The sequence below is a fragment of the Bufo gargarizans genome, chromosome 10 (assembly GCF_014858855.1).
Source record: "Bufo gargarizans isolate SCDJY-AF-19 chromosome 10, ASM1485885v1, whole genome shotgun sequence".
In the NCBI taxonomy this organism is placed as follows: Eukaryota; Metazoa; Chordata; class Amphibia; order Anura; family Bufonidae; genus Bufo; species Bufo gargarizans.
This window is the reverse complement of record NC_058089.1, coordinates 72,416,903-72,434,498: the sequence shown is the minus strand read 5'-3', so window position 1 is coordinate 72,434,498 and position 17,596 is coordinate 72,416,903. Positions and strand designations below refer to the sequence as shown.

Genomic DNA, 17,596 nt, shown 5'->3' with positions numbered 1-17,596 from the left:
ATATCGCATAGTATAAAGAAGTGACTGTGACCAGGGGCGGTTCTAGGTGAAATGGGGCCCTGGGGTGAAAAACAATACGGGCCCCCCCCCCCCAAGACACTTGATGACTTGCAGAAGAAACTGTATATTGTGGTGCTATATGCTATATGTGTATAACATAAACATATTTCATATGAAAACTTACAATTACTTGGCTTGACCCTTGGGGACCTCGGACACTTCCATACTTTGGCCGGGGCTCGGCGGAGCTGATGTGTTTTATCCTAATGAGAAAAATGTCATAATAATAATTAGTAGTAATAATTCTCCTTATAATAGACAAGTGAAGATTATAAAATCAAATGCACTCACTTCACAGGGGGGAGGTCACCAGGATAAACTCAAAACACCTGGGACTATTCCCCCCCCCCCCCGGCCAGGATCGCATGTAGAAATATAAATAACTGAACGCCGCCTACACAAGTGGCTTCTGGTCAATCATTTTAATAATACGTGGCTCAACGCGTTTCGAGGGTCTGAAGCCCTCTTCTTCAGGAGAAATAAAGGAATTTGGTTACAACAGAGGAAAAAAAAAAACATAAATGCTAAATGAATAGATAAATAAAAATGTAGCATAAATATACAAAATGATATGTCTCTATATATACACACACATGCTTATACGTACACACAAGTGTAAAAGAATGACTTGCCCCGAGTCCTTCATTGGTGTAATTAGACGCAGAGAATAAATAATAAAAGTATATATAAAATACAGCGCTTACTAATAATACATACGGATATAGAATCAATGAAATAAATACAATATGATTCCAATGGAGTACTAGTGGAAAATAGATGTATAGGTATTGTAGGAGAGTCCCCGGAATAATAATGGACGGACGATACGTGCCACCAGAGGTCCTGGCCTTGGTGGAGTAAGAACCGGATCATTGCGGTTACAGCGGCGAATGCTGCTGGCGCAGCTTGTCCGGGCCGGTTCTTACTGGGAACAGGTAAAGAGCTGGGGGGGTGCCTGTTCCCCACGGCCAGTCCAGGTTTTTGGTGGAGCTGGGCCTTTAAAGAACCCAGCCTGCTGATGATGGGGTGGGGTGTGTCTTGCTGTGCTGGAGATTTCCACAGACAGAGTGAGTGCTGGTGAAGGAGAGTCTGGGCGCAGCACACATTGAAGGATAGCCCTGGGACCTGTGGTGCTACAAGCCGAAGGGGCTCTGGCCTGAGGGAGACAAAGGCAGGTAGCTTACATGCCTGCAGAACTGCTGTGATCTGTCCAAAACAAGGTGACCCAAACCTGCTGTTTATTTTCTATGGAAGGACTTTTGTTTTATGCACTATGTGGATATGCACCCGTGTGGTCTGCACATTGCCTGTTATGCCTTTGGTGTAAATAAAGTCACGGTGTATCACTAAGACTGTCTGTGATTGCCTCAATACTGCCGCTGCTACCGTAGCCTACCACGAGCACATCCCCACAGTATATATAAATGTAAAAACACATGCCACACATCATGAATAGAAATAGATTGTAAAAGTACATATAAAGACAAATGCGCATAAAATATATATATAACATAAATGAATTTTAAAAGATATATATATATATAAATAAAACATAAGCAATTACAGATGCTCTATCTATTATTACATGGTTGGATACTGAGCCTCTGGATATTTATCCAAAGAAACCTGTAGTATTCCACTACAATGGCAATCTCTAAGCTGATGTGTGTAAACCCACATGCTTCTAGAGTAATGTATGTATATATCCAAAAAACAAATTCGATCTGTACCTTCAGGAGTGCTCAAACAAATGATAAGACCAGTCTGGAGTCCTTAGATTGGGTTGTTTTAGTGGGGTATTTATTGTGGGCCTTCTTATTTCCACGTGTCTTTCAGCTGGAGTGTAGGGACCCTCCTACTTCCTGTTTGGATGGATTAGAATGAATCATATTTTTGTTTGTTTATTTGTGTTTATTTTTTGGTCTGTTGCCTTTGTCATACAGTCATGTGAAAAAATTAGGACACCCTTTGAAAGCATGTGGTTTTTTGTAACATTTTTAATAAAAGGTTATTTCATCTCCGTTTCAACAATACAGAGAGATTAAAGTAATCCGACTAAACAAAGAAAACTGAAGAAAAGTCTTTTCAAGATCTTCTGTAAATGTCATTCTACAAAAATGCCTATTCTAACTGAGGAAAAAGATAGGACACCCTTGCCCCTAATAGCGAGTGTTACCTCCTTTGGCTGAAATAACTGCAGTGAGACGGTTCTTGTAGCCATCTACCAGTCTTCGACATCGGTCTGAGGAAATTTTACCCCACTCCTCAATGCAGAACTTTTTCAGCTGTGAGATGTTTGAGGGGTTTCTTGCACGTACAGCCCTTTTCAAGTCACCCCACAGCATCTCAATGGGATTCAAATCTGGACTTTGACTTGGCCATTCCAGGACTCTCCATTTCTTCTTTTTCAGCCAATCTTTGGTTGATTTACTAGTATGTTTTGGGTCATTGTCATGTTGCATGGTCCAGTTCCGCTTCAGCTTTAATTTTCTAACTGATGGTCTCACATGTTCTTCAAGCACCTTCTGATACACAGTAGAATTCATCGTGGATTCTATGATGGTGAGCTGACCAGGTCCTGCTGCAGCAAAGCAGCCCCAAACCATGACACTTCCACCTCCATGCTTCACAGTTGGTATGAGGTTCTTTTCTTGGAATGCTGTGTTTGGTTTACGCCAAACATGTCCTCTGCTGTTGTGTCCAAATAATTCAATTTTGGACTCATCTGTCCAAAGAACATTATTCCAGAAGTCCTGGTCTTTGTCAACTTTATCTCTGGCAAATGTCAGTCTGGCCTCGATGTTTCTCTTGGAAAGCAAAGGTTTCCTCCTTGCACACCTCCCATGCAAGTTAAACTTGTACAGTCTCTTTCTGATTGTAGAGGCATGTACTTCTACATCAACAGTAGCCAGAGCCTGCTGTAGTTCTCGAGATGACACTTTAGGGTTTTTGGAGACCTCTTTTAGCATCTTGCGGTCTGCTCTTGGGGTGAACTTGCTGGGGCGACCAGTCCTGGGCATGTTGGCAGTTGTTTTGAAAGCCCTCCACTTGTAGACTATCTTCCGGACAGTGGAATGGCTGATTTCAAAATCTTTTGAGATCTTTTTAAATCCCTTCCCAGACTCATAGGCTGCTACAATCTTTTTTCTGAAGTCCTCTGACAGCTCTTTTGCTCCCACCATGGTGCTCACTCTCACTTCAACAGTCAGGAGCACACCAAACTAAATGTCTGAGGTTTAAATAGGGCAAGCCTCATTCAACATGCAGAGTAACGATCTACTAATTATGTGCACCTGGTGTGATATACCTGTGTGAGATCTGAGCCAATTTAAGAGGGAATACATGTGAGGGTGTCCTATCTTTTTCCTCAGTTAGAATAGGCATTTTTGTAGAATGACATTTACAGAAGATCTTGAAAAGACTTTTCTTCAGTTTTCTTTGTTTAGTTGGATTACTTTAATCTCTCTGTATTGTTGAAACGGAGATGAAATAACCTTTTATTAAAAATGTTACAAAAAACCACATGCTTTCAAAGGGTGTCCTAATTTTTTCACATGACTGTATATATATATATATATATATATATATAGCAGTGGATGGGTATCTGATTCTATTATTTTAAGCCTAAAAACGTCATTGGAAAATAATAACTACTAATCGCGATGCGTTCCACTGTGGAACGCACCGCCATTCACTTCCGGTCACCGGGTGTATCTGAGGAATGTGACCTGGATTTTACCGATTAAAATAATGTATATATAATGAAAGTGAAAATAAAAAAAGAGAGGGGAGGGGATGTGTCCCAACTTGGAGAGCATCCCCACATGTAGCTATCTCCAATAACATGCGCAATGACGAGTGGTCGATATTCCCGGTGCGTTCCACTGTGGAACGCACCGCCATTTGCTTCCGGTTGCTGGAGGATGTAGCTTGAAAACAAGCCGGACGGATGGTATGTGGATATGGGTGCGATGCTTTCCACTCTGGAACGCAATCCACCTGTGATTGGCTATGTGTGGTGGAGGGAGTGAATGCGTGCGTTCCACCATGTCCATGGTGTTAATATACTTAAACTGGATATCTGGGAGATCCATAATAGGTGTTTAGACTTATATTTAAGATTAATCTCCTCAGGACCGCCGCACGCAGGGATGTGTCTTTGCAGCAGCCATGTAATTCCTCCTGGATGCGCCGGCGCGTCATCTTGCGAGACGCAAGATTTCGGTCAGAGCCGGCCCGCGCATGCGCATCGCGGGCCGGCAAAAGTTAAAGGACAATTTCGGCATCAGCCTGCCAGCCAATGATCGTCGCTGGCAGGCTGATGATTTTCAAAAAATCGAATCAGAAGCCATCTAACATATTATATTTATAAATATAATGTGTTAAATGGCTGCTGTGCTCCTCTGCTGGTTCTTTTCGTCGGTTGGTTCCAGCAGAGGAGCACAGTTCACAGTGAGTACACCAAACAGCACACTTAGCCCCCAGATCACCCCCAATCACCCCAATTAACCCCTTGATCGCCACCCCTGTCAATCACCTAGTGAAAGGGAAAAAAGTGATCAGTGTAAATGGTCACTTTTTTTTTTCACTGGTATTGACGGTTAGGTTTTAGGATAGTTTAGGCCCCTTTGTTAGGTAGTTTAGCGATCGGTTAGCGCCCACCGTACCGCAGTCACTGATTCGCTGATTAGCGTATCGCTAATCAGCATTTGTACTTTTATAGTATCTGTAAGTGATCAGAACTAGGTATATGTAAAAATACACCCCAAAACTTATTTCCCTACTTCTTCTGAGTACGGCGATACCACACGTGTGACACTTTTTTGTCAGCCTAGGTGGGGAAAGGGGCCCAAATTCTAAAGAGCACCTTTAGAATTTCATAGGGCATTTTTTACACCTTTGGATTTCAAACTACTTCTCACACATTAGGGCCCCTAAAATGCCAAGGCAGTATAACTACCCCACAAGTGACCCCATTTTGGAAAGAAGACACCCCAAGGTATTTCGTGATGGGCATAGTGAGTTAATGGAAATCTTTATTTTTTGTCACAAGTTAGTGGAATATGAGACTTTGTAAGAAAAAAATAAAAAATAAAAATCATCATTTTCCGCTAACTTGTGACAAAAAATAAAAACTTCTATGAACTCACTATGCCCATCAGCGAATACCTTAGGGTGTCTTCTTTCCAAAATGGGGTCACTTGTGGGGTATTTATACTGTCTGGGCATTGTAGAACCTCAGGAAACATGACAGGTGCTCAGAAAGTCAGAGCTGCTTCAAAAAGCGGAAATTCACATTTTTGTACCATAGTAAAAAAGTGAAATACCACCAAATGAAAGCTCTATTAGTGAGAAGAAAAGGAGGTAAAATTTATTTGGGTGGTAAGTTGTATGACCGAGCAATAAACGGTGAAAGTAGTGTAGTGCAGAATTGTAAAAAGTGGTCTGGTCATTAAGGGTGTTTAAGCTAGGGGGCTGAGGTGGTTAATGCACCATTTTAAGTACATGCAATAATTGATTAAAACCAGCCGTTTAACTAAAACCCCCTTTGTTTACGTCAGTAAAAACACGTATGGGTGGTCACTAAGGGGTTAACGAAACATTGATGTGTGAATGAGGCTTAAGCCATACGCAGTCCACATAGCCAGCTATATAATACAGGTTACTTTTTTTTTTCTTCCTCTGGACCCGTTCACTTACAGACGCTGCGGGTGTCAGGTTCCTTCATCAGACACAGGAGTTCTCTGTATATAAATTAGATAGGATCCAATAGCCCTTTAATAAACACGCTAAAATTCTACTCATGGATTTTATATGTTGAAACTCAAGTTTTTATCTTGTTAGTAGAATTTTAGCGTGTTGATCTTGTGCTCAACTATAAACAATATAACAATACTATAATTTGAATTTGTAAAAAGTAATAAGGACTATTGCTCTAAGACTAGGATTTTATTTAGCTGCTTCTTTTGTGGTCCGGCTCACAAGGACTTATTTGGACTTGTTTTAGGACTATGAGTTACTGCTGTTTTATGAAGAAAAAGGAAGAGGAACGTTCAGCAGCTCTCACCTGCCCCTCCTTCAGCTGTGAGCACGGAAGACTCGTGTCAGGTAACGGGCAGCTAATGCGAAAAGAGGTTGGAAGAAATCCAGCTCCACTTGGATAAAGGAATGTAAATTTATTTTGCTTGCGGTAAAAACTCATCCATGAATTACAAAAATGGCAGTCTTGTCTACGCGTTTCGGGCTACCAGAGACAATTCCAGCCCTTCCTCATGACAAAGAAAGACATTAAAAATGAGACCTTTCAAAGGGGAGGGTGCACCTGTATTCACTAATTGTCCTCACAGGCCTGTAACCGCCCCCAAGAAAGGGTGCCACACCTTCAGTTAACTCTTCTCATGAAAAATAATGAAAGAAAAAACAGAAAGCCTTAAACCATACATATACATAGTAAAAAAATATAATGACTATGCAGAGAAAAAAGTAAAAAGGATACGCATAAGGTGTATGCTAGATGCATACCAGTTGTTTGCTAGAATATGGTGGAATGTAGTAGAAGTCAAATCGGCAGAATTTTCCCAGGAAAAGGATGGGGAGGGATTTGTTACACTAAGATTGTAGTACTAAAATTATTATTGCTGCAGGATCAGATCTAAGCGTTTATTGAGCCCCTCAGGTTGGCGCGTGTTCAATGAAAATATCCAAAAAGACTCTCTGTTTAATAATTTTCTTCTATAGTCTTCTCCACGTTTAGGCAAAAAGACTTTTTCTATGCCCTGTACCACCATATCTGATGTGTCCCCACCATGGCAAACAGCAAAGTGCAGACTAGCTGCAGATACATTGCGGTTGCCATGGTGGGGCACATCAGAGATGTGTTTGCGTATCCTGGATTTTATTGCATTGATAGTACAGCCCACGTATTGCAATTTACATTTTGTGCAAGTAATTAAATAAACTGCATGGGTTGTATTGCAATTGAGATACGCTTTTATTGGGAAGACTCTGTTGTTTGCAGTTGAAGAAAAAGTTTTGGATATTAACATATGTGTGCAGCAAATGCACCTGTGATGTCCGCATCTATAGCTCCCCTTGGTCCTAAGCCTGGTTGCGATTTTTTCTTTTCTTGATACAGGCTGGGGCTGACATAGTTAGCAATTGTGGACGCCCTTCTAGCTGCGCATTTAACCCCATCTGCAACTATGTCAGTCCATTCTTTATCATATGACAGGACGGGAAAATGCTTTTTTACAATATGACCAGTGGCGTACATACCAGGGTCGCAGGGGTCGCAGTTGCGACCGGGCCCGGCACTCCAGGGGGCCCGGCCGCCTGTGGATCCCCCCCCCAGGCCGCTGGCAGGGCTCCTGCTGTACTCACATGTGATGGAGCGCTCTGGTGGGGCCCGGCATGAAGTACAGTGGCAATTTCGGGCCCCATCAGAGCGCTCCATGCCACCATTACATGTATAATATGGGGGGTGGGGGGGCCAGAGGGTCAAGTAAGGGAGGGGGGGGGGGGAGCACGCACTCACACACACGGCCGGCAGTTCCGTTTCTATAGTGAAGCAGGGAAACCTCTCTGCTCCCTGCTTCACTGATCTTCAGAGCTCAGGAGCTCCCCCTGCTGGCCCCAGATCGCGCTGCTGCCTGTCACTGTGGGAGGAGACCTAAAAACCCGGCAAGCTGCCTACTCTCATCACGGAAGAAGGTAAGTATGTAAGATTTTTTTTTTCTAATGCTGCAGACTGGGGGCAGGGGGGCAAAGAGGCAGAGGGGCAGAGGGGTAGAGGGGCAGAGGGGTAGAGGGGCAGAGGGGGGGGGGGATTGATGGGAACAACTAGAGTGAGGGGGCACAAAAGTTGGCATCTCTACTGAGGGGCACCTAATCTGCCATAACTAATTTGAGGGGGCACCTAATGTGGCATAACTACTGTGAGGGGGCACATATAAAGGCATAACTATGAGGGGGCACATATGAAGGCATAACTACTGTGACGGGGCATGTAAGGCTACTTTCACACTAGCGTTCGATCGGATCCGTTCTGAACGGATCCGATCATATTAATGCAGACGGAGGCTCCGTTCAGTACGGATCCGTCTGCATTAATAACTTAGAAAAAATTCTAAGTGTGAAAGCAGCCTGAGCGGATCCGTTCAGACTTTCAATGTAAAGTCAATGGGGGACGGATCCGCTTGAAGATTGAGCCATATGGGCTCATCTTCAAGCGGATCCGTTCCCATTGACTTACATTGTAAGTCTGAACGGATCCGCTCGCCTCGGCACGGCCAGGCGGACAGCTGAACGCTGCAAGCAGCGTTCAGCTGTCCGCCTGTCCGTGCGGAGGCGAGCGGAGCGGAGGCTGAACGCCGCCAGACTGATGCAGTCTGAGCGGATTCGCTCCATTCAGACTGCATCAGGGCTGGACGGAGGCGTTCGGGTCCGCTCGTGAGCTCCTTCAAACAGAGCTCACGAGCGGACCGACGAACGCTAGTGTGAAAGGAGCCTAATCTGGCATAACCAATGTGAGGGGCACATATGTGAGCATATCTAATGTGAGGGGCACATAATCTGGCATAACCACTCTGAGGGGACACATATCTGGGCAAATTTACTTTGAGGGGGCACATAACCGGGCATAAATACTGTGAAGGGGCACATAATCTGGCATTATTACTGTGAGAGGACACGTAATCTGGCATAACCACTCTGAGGGGGCACATATGTGGGCATATTTACTTTGAGGGGGCACATAACTGGGCATAAATACTGTGAGGGGCACATAATCTGGCATTACTACTGTAAGGGGCATATAATCTGGCGTTACTTGGTGAGGGGCACATAGTCTGGCATTAATACTGTGAGGGGGCACATAATCTGGCATTACTACTGTAAGGGGACACATATTTGGCATAACTACTATGAGGGGGCACATATCTGGGCATAATTACTGTGACGGGAACAAAGGTGGGCATAACTACTGTGAGGGGCCACAAGGTGGGCATTAGTACCGTGTGGTTGCACTTAGGGGAAATGTCCTAGATTACCCTGCTACACAGGGCCGGCTCCAGGTTCATGTGGGCCCTTGGGCGATAAATCCCAGTGGGCCCCCATGAGGCATTTTTTTACATTGACATGTCCCCCTGTGGCTCCTACACGGTATAATGACCCCCAGTGGCCCCTATACAGTATAATGACTACTAGTGGCCCTTCACACAGTATAATGACTACTAGTGGCCCTTCACACAGTATAATGAACCCCCAATTCCCCCCCCCCCCTGTATTATGACCACCTGTGGCCCTGCATTCAGAATAATAACCCCCAGTCGCACCCATTCAGAATAATGACCCCCAGTAGCCCCCACTGGGGGAATACTGTATGGAGGGGGCTCTGGGGGTCATTATACTAAATGGAGGACATTGGGGGTCATTATACTATGTAAAGGGCCCTCACAGTATAATGACCCCACAGTGACCCTCCATTCAGAATAATGACCCCCAATCGCCCCCACACTGGGGGTTATACTGTATGGAGGGGGCACGAGGGGTTATTATATTTAATGGGGGCTCTGGTGGTCATTATGCTAAATGGAGGGTCAATGGGGATCATTATACTAAATGGGGGGCACTGGAAGTCATTATACTGTGTAAGGGGCCCTCACAGTGTGATGAATGACCCCCCAGTGGCCCCCTCACATACCTATCATTGCTGGAGAGCAGGGGAGCTGGTGGTCCTGTCATTCACTAACCGCAGCTCCCTGCGCTCTTTCTCTCCTCCTGCCCGCTGCAGCAGTGAGCCAGGCCTGGAGGAGAGAAGGAGATGTGCAGTGATGTAGCTAGAACTGACAGGGCCCCACAGCAAATTTTAGTACGCCCCTCTCCCCCCCCATCACGTTTTTCCTATCGGTTTGATGTATACAAATGTGCAGCACTCCACGTTTTTGTATCCTGCAGAGTCAAGTAAAAAATGCAGACGTTAACGTATATGTTTTTTTACAATGGAACTGTATGGTGAACGGACGCCACTGTACGGCATCAGTCTGAGGATTGTATGGTGAACGGACGCCACTGTACGGCATCAGTCTGAGGCATCTGGTAACGCATATATTTTTGGTATACATTAAATGGATGGCACAAATGGGATGTGAACCCAGCCCCAGTGTCAGAATAAGCCCCAGTACACAGCGGAGCAGCGTGGCGGAGAGGGGAGGCCGCCATGTACTGACAGAGCGCTACCTGGTCCTGGTGGTCAGGGATGAGGGCTGTGTTTCCCAAGGATCATTTTCTACTGGGAAATACAGGGCCCAGTATAATACACTAGAATCTATATACTATAAAGATATTAGCCCTACCCCCAAATAATAATACAATTAGGGGGTCATTTATTATATAGAAATACGTCTATGTTAGGCTACTTTCACACTTGCGTTCGGGGCTCCGCTTGTGAGTTCCGTTTGAAGGCTCTCACAAGTGGCCCCGAACGGATCCGTACAGCCCTAATGCATTCTGAGTGGACGCGGATCCGCTCAGAATGCATCAGTCTGGTGCAGTCTGTCCTCAGCTCCTCTCAGCAGGCGGACACCCGAACGCTGCTTGAAGCGTTCGGGGTGTCCGCCTGGCCGTGCGGAGGCAAACGGATCCGTCCAGACTTACAATGTAAGTCAATGGGGACGGATCCGTTTGAAGTTGACACAATATGGCTCAATTTTCAAATGGATCCGTCCCCCATTGACTTTCAATGTAAAGTCTAAACTGATCCGTTTGCATTATCATGCAAACGTATCCGTTCTGAACGGATGTAAGCGTTTGCATTATAGGTGCGGATCCGTCTGTGCAGATACCAGACGGATCCGCACCTAAACGCAGGTGTGAAAGTAGCCTTAGGCGGATTTCTGACACAGATTGTGGCACAAAGGTCCTTAGCACCACAATCTGTATCTTTTCCCGCTCATGCCAGGTCTAAAAAAGGATGGCGTGGGCAGGGAAGGGGATACAGTTATGGCCATGCAGTTATTGGATACCACCGCCATATAGTGATAACACCGCCATACAATGATAAAACCACCATACAGTGACCGGATAAAAGGGTATAAGAGGGCACAGTACAGGGAATGACTATGGGCACTGCACAGGGTGTGGTAAGAGGGCACAATGCAGGGTATAAGTGGGCACAGTACGGGGTGGGGGGCACAGTCACGTGACCCTGTGACGTTAGAAGGTCCTTATGGTGAATGCTGTTCAGATGCCACCATAATGAGAGGCAGAGGAGTGAGACAGGGGCCCTGGGTGGACAGGAAGGGTGGACACAGCAAGTAGGGGGAAGGGGCTCTGAGGGGGATTCATACAAGAAGTAGGGGCAGGAGGTCTGTGCAGGGCAGCAACAGGAGATAGGAGGGTGAAACAGGAGCTCTGGATACATGAGGGAGGAAAGGAGACAGCAGGGGCCCCATGAGGATGAGATAGGACAGGATATGGGGGGGGGGGGGGGGCAGGTATCATGGAGGCAAACTGCTTAATGAAACAGTAATACAACTAAATAGAATGAAGCAGCAGCCGATCGGAGAGTCCCCCCCCTTCTGTCCCACAGACAAGAAACAGACAGAGTGCAGACTGCAGACTCACTCACAGCTCCAGCCCTCCGGTCTCTCTCCTCAGGCAGCGTGTGTCCTGTGTAGAGGGGGCGTGTCTGAGTCTCTGCAGCTCAGAGGGCCCACCAGGGGGGTACTGCGTAAGTGAAATGACAGCAGTGAGAGCTCCCATCTGTATTGATGGAAGTGCTCATAGCAGCTCAGTGGGCCCCCCCAGGAGCAATGGGCCCCGGCACTTGCCCGGGGATGCCGGGTTATGACGCAGGCCCTGCTGCTACACATTGGCATGGCTCAGTCTTAAAGGCCAGCTGGTGATTTCACAGGGGCAGTCACCATCCCTTCCTTATGTGATTATTCTTTTTTTCTCACCACAGGGACCTTGTTCTGGATCTAGCGGACATCACGCCGACGCCAGCGACACCCTGGATGAGGTAGGACCAGATTTTATTAGGACTGGGTCTGGGTGAGTGTAGCCATGCATTGGGCTTAGGGCTCTTTAACACAAGCGGATCCCCTGCGAGGAATCCACTGCGTAAATGAGAGCCAAGCCCCGTTCCGGACAGCAGAGACACAGAGCATTAACATCACTGATTATGCTCCGTGCCTCTCTGTGATCTCTTTACTACAAAATCACAGAGACATAAAGTTGTCACCGTGATTTTGTAGTAAAAAGATCACAGTCAATCATGTCACTGCTCCGTGTCTCTGCTGTCTAGAATGGGGCTTGGCACTCAGTCTAGGGTTGGGCGATATACCGGTATCACGATATACCGCGGTATTAAAAAAACGGCGATATGGCGATATCGCCGTTTCCTAAATACCGCGGTATTTTGTGACGTCATCAAAGAGGTCAGCGCACATTGAGCGCTGACCTCTTCTAAACGTGCGTCCGCCCGCTTCTACCAACTCGCCTTCAGGAACTGACTGATCACTTACCGCCCGCCCCTGCACCTTGCTCTTCCTCTCGCTCCTGGCCTGCCTCCTTCTTGCTCCGCCTCCCTTAGTCAAGTCTCCACCCACCATCTGACATAATCACCGTCGTCACCCACCAGTGCCGGGCGCCGTGTGAGTACTGTGTGAGTACTGTCTCTGGAGAGACTTTTCCTGCGGCTGCTTCACTAGTGCGTTCTGTCTGATGACAAAGTTATAAACGTACTACTTCCCGCAGCGGCCGCCCCGGCTCTCCCTCCTCCTCGCTCCCATAAGACCTTATTATAACGCTCCTTGTGGTCCCCCCATACAGTGCAACGCCTCCTTGTGGCCCCCCATACAGTGCAACGCCTCCTTGTGGCACCCCATACAGTGCAACGCCTCCTTGTGGCCCCCCATACAGTGCAACGCCTCCTTGTGGCCCCCCATACAGTGCAACGCCTCCTTGTGGCACCCCATACAGTGCAACGCCTTCTTGTGGCCCCCCATACAGTGCAACGCCACCTTGTGGCCCCCTATACAGTGCAACGCCTCCTTGTGGCCCCCCATACAGTGCAACGCCTCCTTGTGGCCCCCCATACAGTGCAACGCCTCCTTGTGGCCCCCCATACAGTGTAACGCCTCCTTGTGGCCCCCCATACAGTGTAACGCCTCCTTGTGGCCCCCCATACAGTGTAACGCCTCCTTGTGGCCCCCCATACAGTGTAACGCCTCCTTGTGGCCCCCATACAATGCAACGCCTCCTTGTGGCCCCCTATACAGTGTAACGCCTCCTTGTGGCCCCCTATACAGTGCAACGCCTCCTTGTGGCCCCCATACAGTGCAACGTCTCCTTGTGGCCCCCCATACAGTATAACGTCTCCTTGTGGCCCCCCATACAGTATAACGCCTCCTTGTGGCCCCCCATACAGTATAACGTCTCCTTGTGGCTGCCCCCATACAGTATAACGTCTCCTTGTGGCTGCCCCCATACAGTGCAACGTCTCCTTGTGGCCCCCCATACAGTATAACGTCTCCTTGTGGCCCCCATACAGTATAACGTCTCCTTGTGGCCCCCCATACAGTATAACGTCTCCTTGTGGCCCCCCATACAGTATAACGTCTCCTTGTGGCCCCCCATACAGTGTAACGCCTCCTTGTGGCCCCCATACAATGCAACGCCTCCTTGTGGCCCCCTATACAGTGTAACGCCTCCTTGTGGCCCCCTATACAGTGCAACGCCTCCTTGTGGCCCCCATACAGTGCAACGTCTCCTTGTGGCCCCCCATACAGTATAACGTCTCCTTGTGGCCCCCCATACAGTATAACGCCTCCTTGTGGCCCCCCATACAGTATAACGTCTCCTTGTGGCTGCCCCCATACAGTATAACGTCTCCTTGTGGCTGCCCCCATACAGTGCAACGTCTCCTTGTGGCCCCCCATACAGTATAACGTCTCCTTGTGGCCCCCCATACAGTATAACGTCTCCTTGTGGCCCCCCATACAGTATAACGTCTCCTTGTGGCCCCCCATACAGTATAACGTCTCCTTGTGTTTTTTTTTCTTTTAAACGGGTATTTATCGCGATATATATCGTTATCGCGATAAATTTTTTAATATCGTTATCGTCTGAATATTTTTGATATCGTCCAACCCTAACTCAGTCACGCCGCGGATTAGCCGCACGGAAAGAGCCCTTAGTAAAACAATCTGCCGGTTCTTTGAAAAAATGTTTGCACTGTGGCCCATAACACTATAGTTACACCACTGGTAGGGGAGGTAGTGGGGGGGGGGCTAGGAGGCAGGTTGGGGGGGGGGGGGCGACGGGGAGCGGGCCCCATAGATCAGTTTCGCACCGGGGCCCTATGGATTGTGTGTACGCCACTGAATATGACATATTTGTTGGTATTCTGTACTGTATTGTGTCACAAACAGATTGTTTCTTCTGCCCTTGTCCTTGATATTATGATTTTTGTTTTTATATTTACTACTTGTACCTGTATCAGAAAGTGGAGCCTCCTTTTGTAATAAATGTTCCGGTCTAGGATAAAGGAGGGATCCCCTTTCAATGGTTGAGACCTGTTGTATGGCCTCCTCTACAAGTTTTGCGCCATAGCCTCTTTTCTATGGGAGATGTGTCTAGCTTCCTCCAGAAAACTTTTTTCTTCGGTGCAATTCCTTCTTGCATGGATTATTTCACCCCTGGGTATGTTGGCAATTACATGTTTTGGATGACAGGATGTCGCATATAATGTGGTGTTACCTGCCATGGGCTTCCTATATGTGCAGGTGGAGACCTGATTGGTGGCGGGGTCCCCCCTCAGGCGCAAATCCAAAAAGGCCACCTCCCATGTATCATGGTGGACACTAAAAGAAATAGTGGCCACACAGGAATTAATGTAACCACAAAAGGATGGTATGGCCGCCACATCACCCGTCCAGATCAGGATCAGGTCATGGATGTAACGGCCATACCACCTGATGTGGTGCCAAAAAGGGTGGGTGTAGACGAAGAGAAAACAACTCTGCCACCATGCCATGAAAATGTTAGCAATAAAGGGGGAGAGAATTTGGCCCCCATCGACACCCCCGATAGCTGGAGGTAAAATTTGTTGTTGAACATAAAGAAGTTGCGCCTGAGGAGGAAGTCCACCACCATCAAGACATATTCCTGCATATATCTGTAGGAACCAAGTTAGGGATTTGATGGCCATTTCATGAGGAATATTTGTATACAAGGACACTACGTCCGCTGTGAAGTATGGAATCAACCCATTGTGACATTCTTTCGGAAAAGGAGCCAATGCCCACTACAATTGGCCTAAGGGGAGGTGGAAAAACGCTTTTATGTGTTTTTTGAAGTGCGTGAAACATTGTATCAAGAAGAGAAAAAATCACAACCAGTCTGGCTTAGGACCAAGGGGAGTTATAGGTGTGGACACAACAGGTGCATTTGCTGCACACATATGTTAATATCCAAAACCTTTTCTTCAACTGCAAATAACAGAGTCTTCCCAATGAAAGCACAAAATGTAAACTGCGATACGTGGGCTGTACTATCAATGCAATAAAATCCAGGATACGCAAACACATCTCTGATGTGCCCCACCATGGCAACCGCAATGTATCTGCAGCTAGTCTGCACTTTGCTGTTTGCCATGGTGGGGACACATCAGATATGGTGGTACAGGGCATAGAAAAAGTCTTTTTGCCTAAACGTGGAGGAGACTATAGAAGAAAATTATTAAACAGAGTCTTTCTGGATATTTTCATTGAACACGCGCCAACCTGAGGGGCTCAATAAACGCTTAGATCTGATCCTGCAGCAATAATAATTTTAGTACTACAATCTTAGTGTAACAAATTCCTCCCCCTCATTTTCCTGGGAAAATTCTGCCGATTTGACTTCTACTACATTCCACCATATTCTAGCAAACAACTGGCATGCATCTAGCATACACCTTATGCGTATCCTTTTTATTTATTTCTCTGCATAGTCATTATATTTTTTTTACTATGTATATGTATGGTTTAAGGCTTTCTGTTTTTTCTTTCATTATTTTTCATGAGAAGAGCTAACTGAAGGTGTGGCACCCTTTCTTGGGGGCGGTTACAGGCCTGTGAGGACAATTAGTGAATACAGGTGCACCCTCCCCTTTAAAAGGTCTCATTTTGAATGTCTTTCTGTGTCATGAGGAAGGGCTGGAATTGTTTCTGGTAGCCCGAAATGCGTAGACAAGACTGCCATTTTTATAATTCATGGATGAGTTTTTACCGCAAACAAAATAAATTTACATTCCTTTATCCAAGTGGAGCTGGATTTATATACTGTTAGGGGATGAGCTGATCAGATTTTACATGTGATAGCTGCTCTGTCTGGGGCCTAGTGTAATGGGGGCAGATTCCCCCATAAACAGTGTGTCATCCACAGACCCCCCCCCCGGTTCCCCTAAACATACACAAAGAGGAAAACAATCTTTGTAACAAACAGTTTTTTTAATTACAGATAATTTAAGTGCAAGTGCAAACAAGTACAATCATACCCAGTGTCACCCATAGCCAGTCCTCTGCCCCCCTTAATCATACCCTGTCACCTTTACCCAGTCCCCTGCCCCCCTTAATCATACCCAGTGTCAACCAAAGCCAGTCCCCTGCCCCTTAATCATACCCAGTATCACCCTTATCCATTCCCCTGCCCCCTTAATCATACCCAGTGCCTGTCACCCTTATCCAGTCCCCCTGCCCCTCTTAATTAGACCCTGCCCCCATTTAATGAAAGATATTTGGTAAAAACAAAACAAAAAAAAACCAATAGGAACAGGTACTCACTATTTGAAGTCTTCTGCTCCCTCCCTGTATGCAGAGCACCGGCCGCCGCCCTCACACATTGAGCGGATCCTTCTGCGGCTCTCTGTGAAGGCGCAGCACTTGGACGCTGCGCTTGCGCCCCTAAGCTCCTGCTCCATGCTCCGGAATCTGACCTGGCAGCTGCAGCGGCTCAGCTCGCCATGCTCACCTCACACAATCTTGGGCCGGCCTGCTGTAAGAGACCGACTGCAAGCCATGTCGGCCGCCGGGCGCCCCTGTTGCCATGGCGCCCTGTGCGGCCGCACAGCTCGCACACCCCAAAGGCCGGCCCTAATCAGGTACATCTTATAAAGCGAAAAATACAGTAATTATTGCTATCTGCTTTTACAGTGCCTTGAAAAAGTTTCCGGTGCCTTGGGAGACTGAAACAACTAATTTGTGGGGGTGCCCCCCCACTGATCTGATTACTTATCCAGCAGATAGGTTTATCAATATCTGTAGCCAGGATAACCCCATTAACCACTTCAACCCCCTTAATGACCAGGCCACTTTTTACACTTCTGCACTACACTACTTTCACCGTTTATTGCTCGGTCATGCAACTTGCCACCCAAATGAATTTTACCTCCTTTGTTCTCACTAATAGAGCTTTCATTTAGTGGTATTTCATTGCTGCTGACATTTTTACTTTTTTTGTTAATAATCGAAATGTAACGATTTTTTTGCAAAAA

General features: G+C 46.8%; 1 protein-coding gene across 1 annotated transcript in view; it reads left to right on the top strand.

Annotated features, from left to right (window-relative positions):
- Positions 1-1,220: 1,220 nt before the first annotated feature.
- The window catches only part of ROM1 (retinal outer segment membrane protein 1), a 36,449-nt gene continuing 20,073 nt past the window's right edge, over positions 1,221-17,596 (top strand). The window contains exons 1-3 of the mRNA XM_044270126.1: positions 1,221-1,280; positions 6,068-6,168; positions 12,023-12,079. Of these exons, the coding sequence (XP_044126061.1) occupies positions 12,075-12,079 (5 nt within the window). The 5' untranslated portion in view covers positions 1,221-1,280; positions 6,068-6,168; positions 12,023-12,074. The remainder of the gene's footprint in view (positions 1,281-6,067; positions 6,169-12,022; positions 12,080-17,596) is intronic.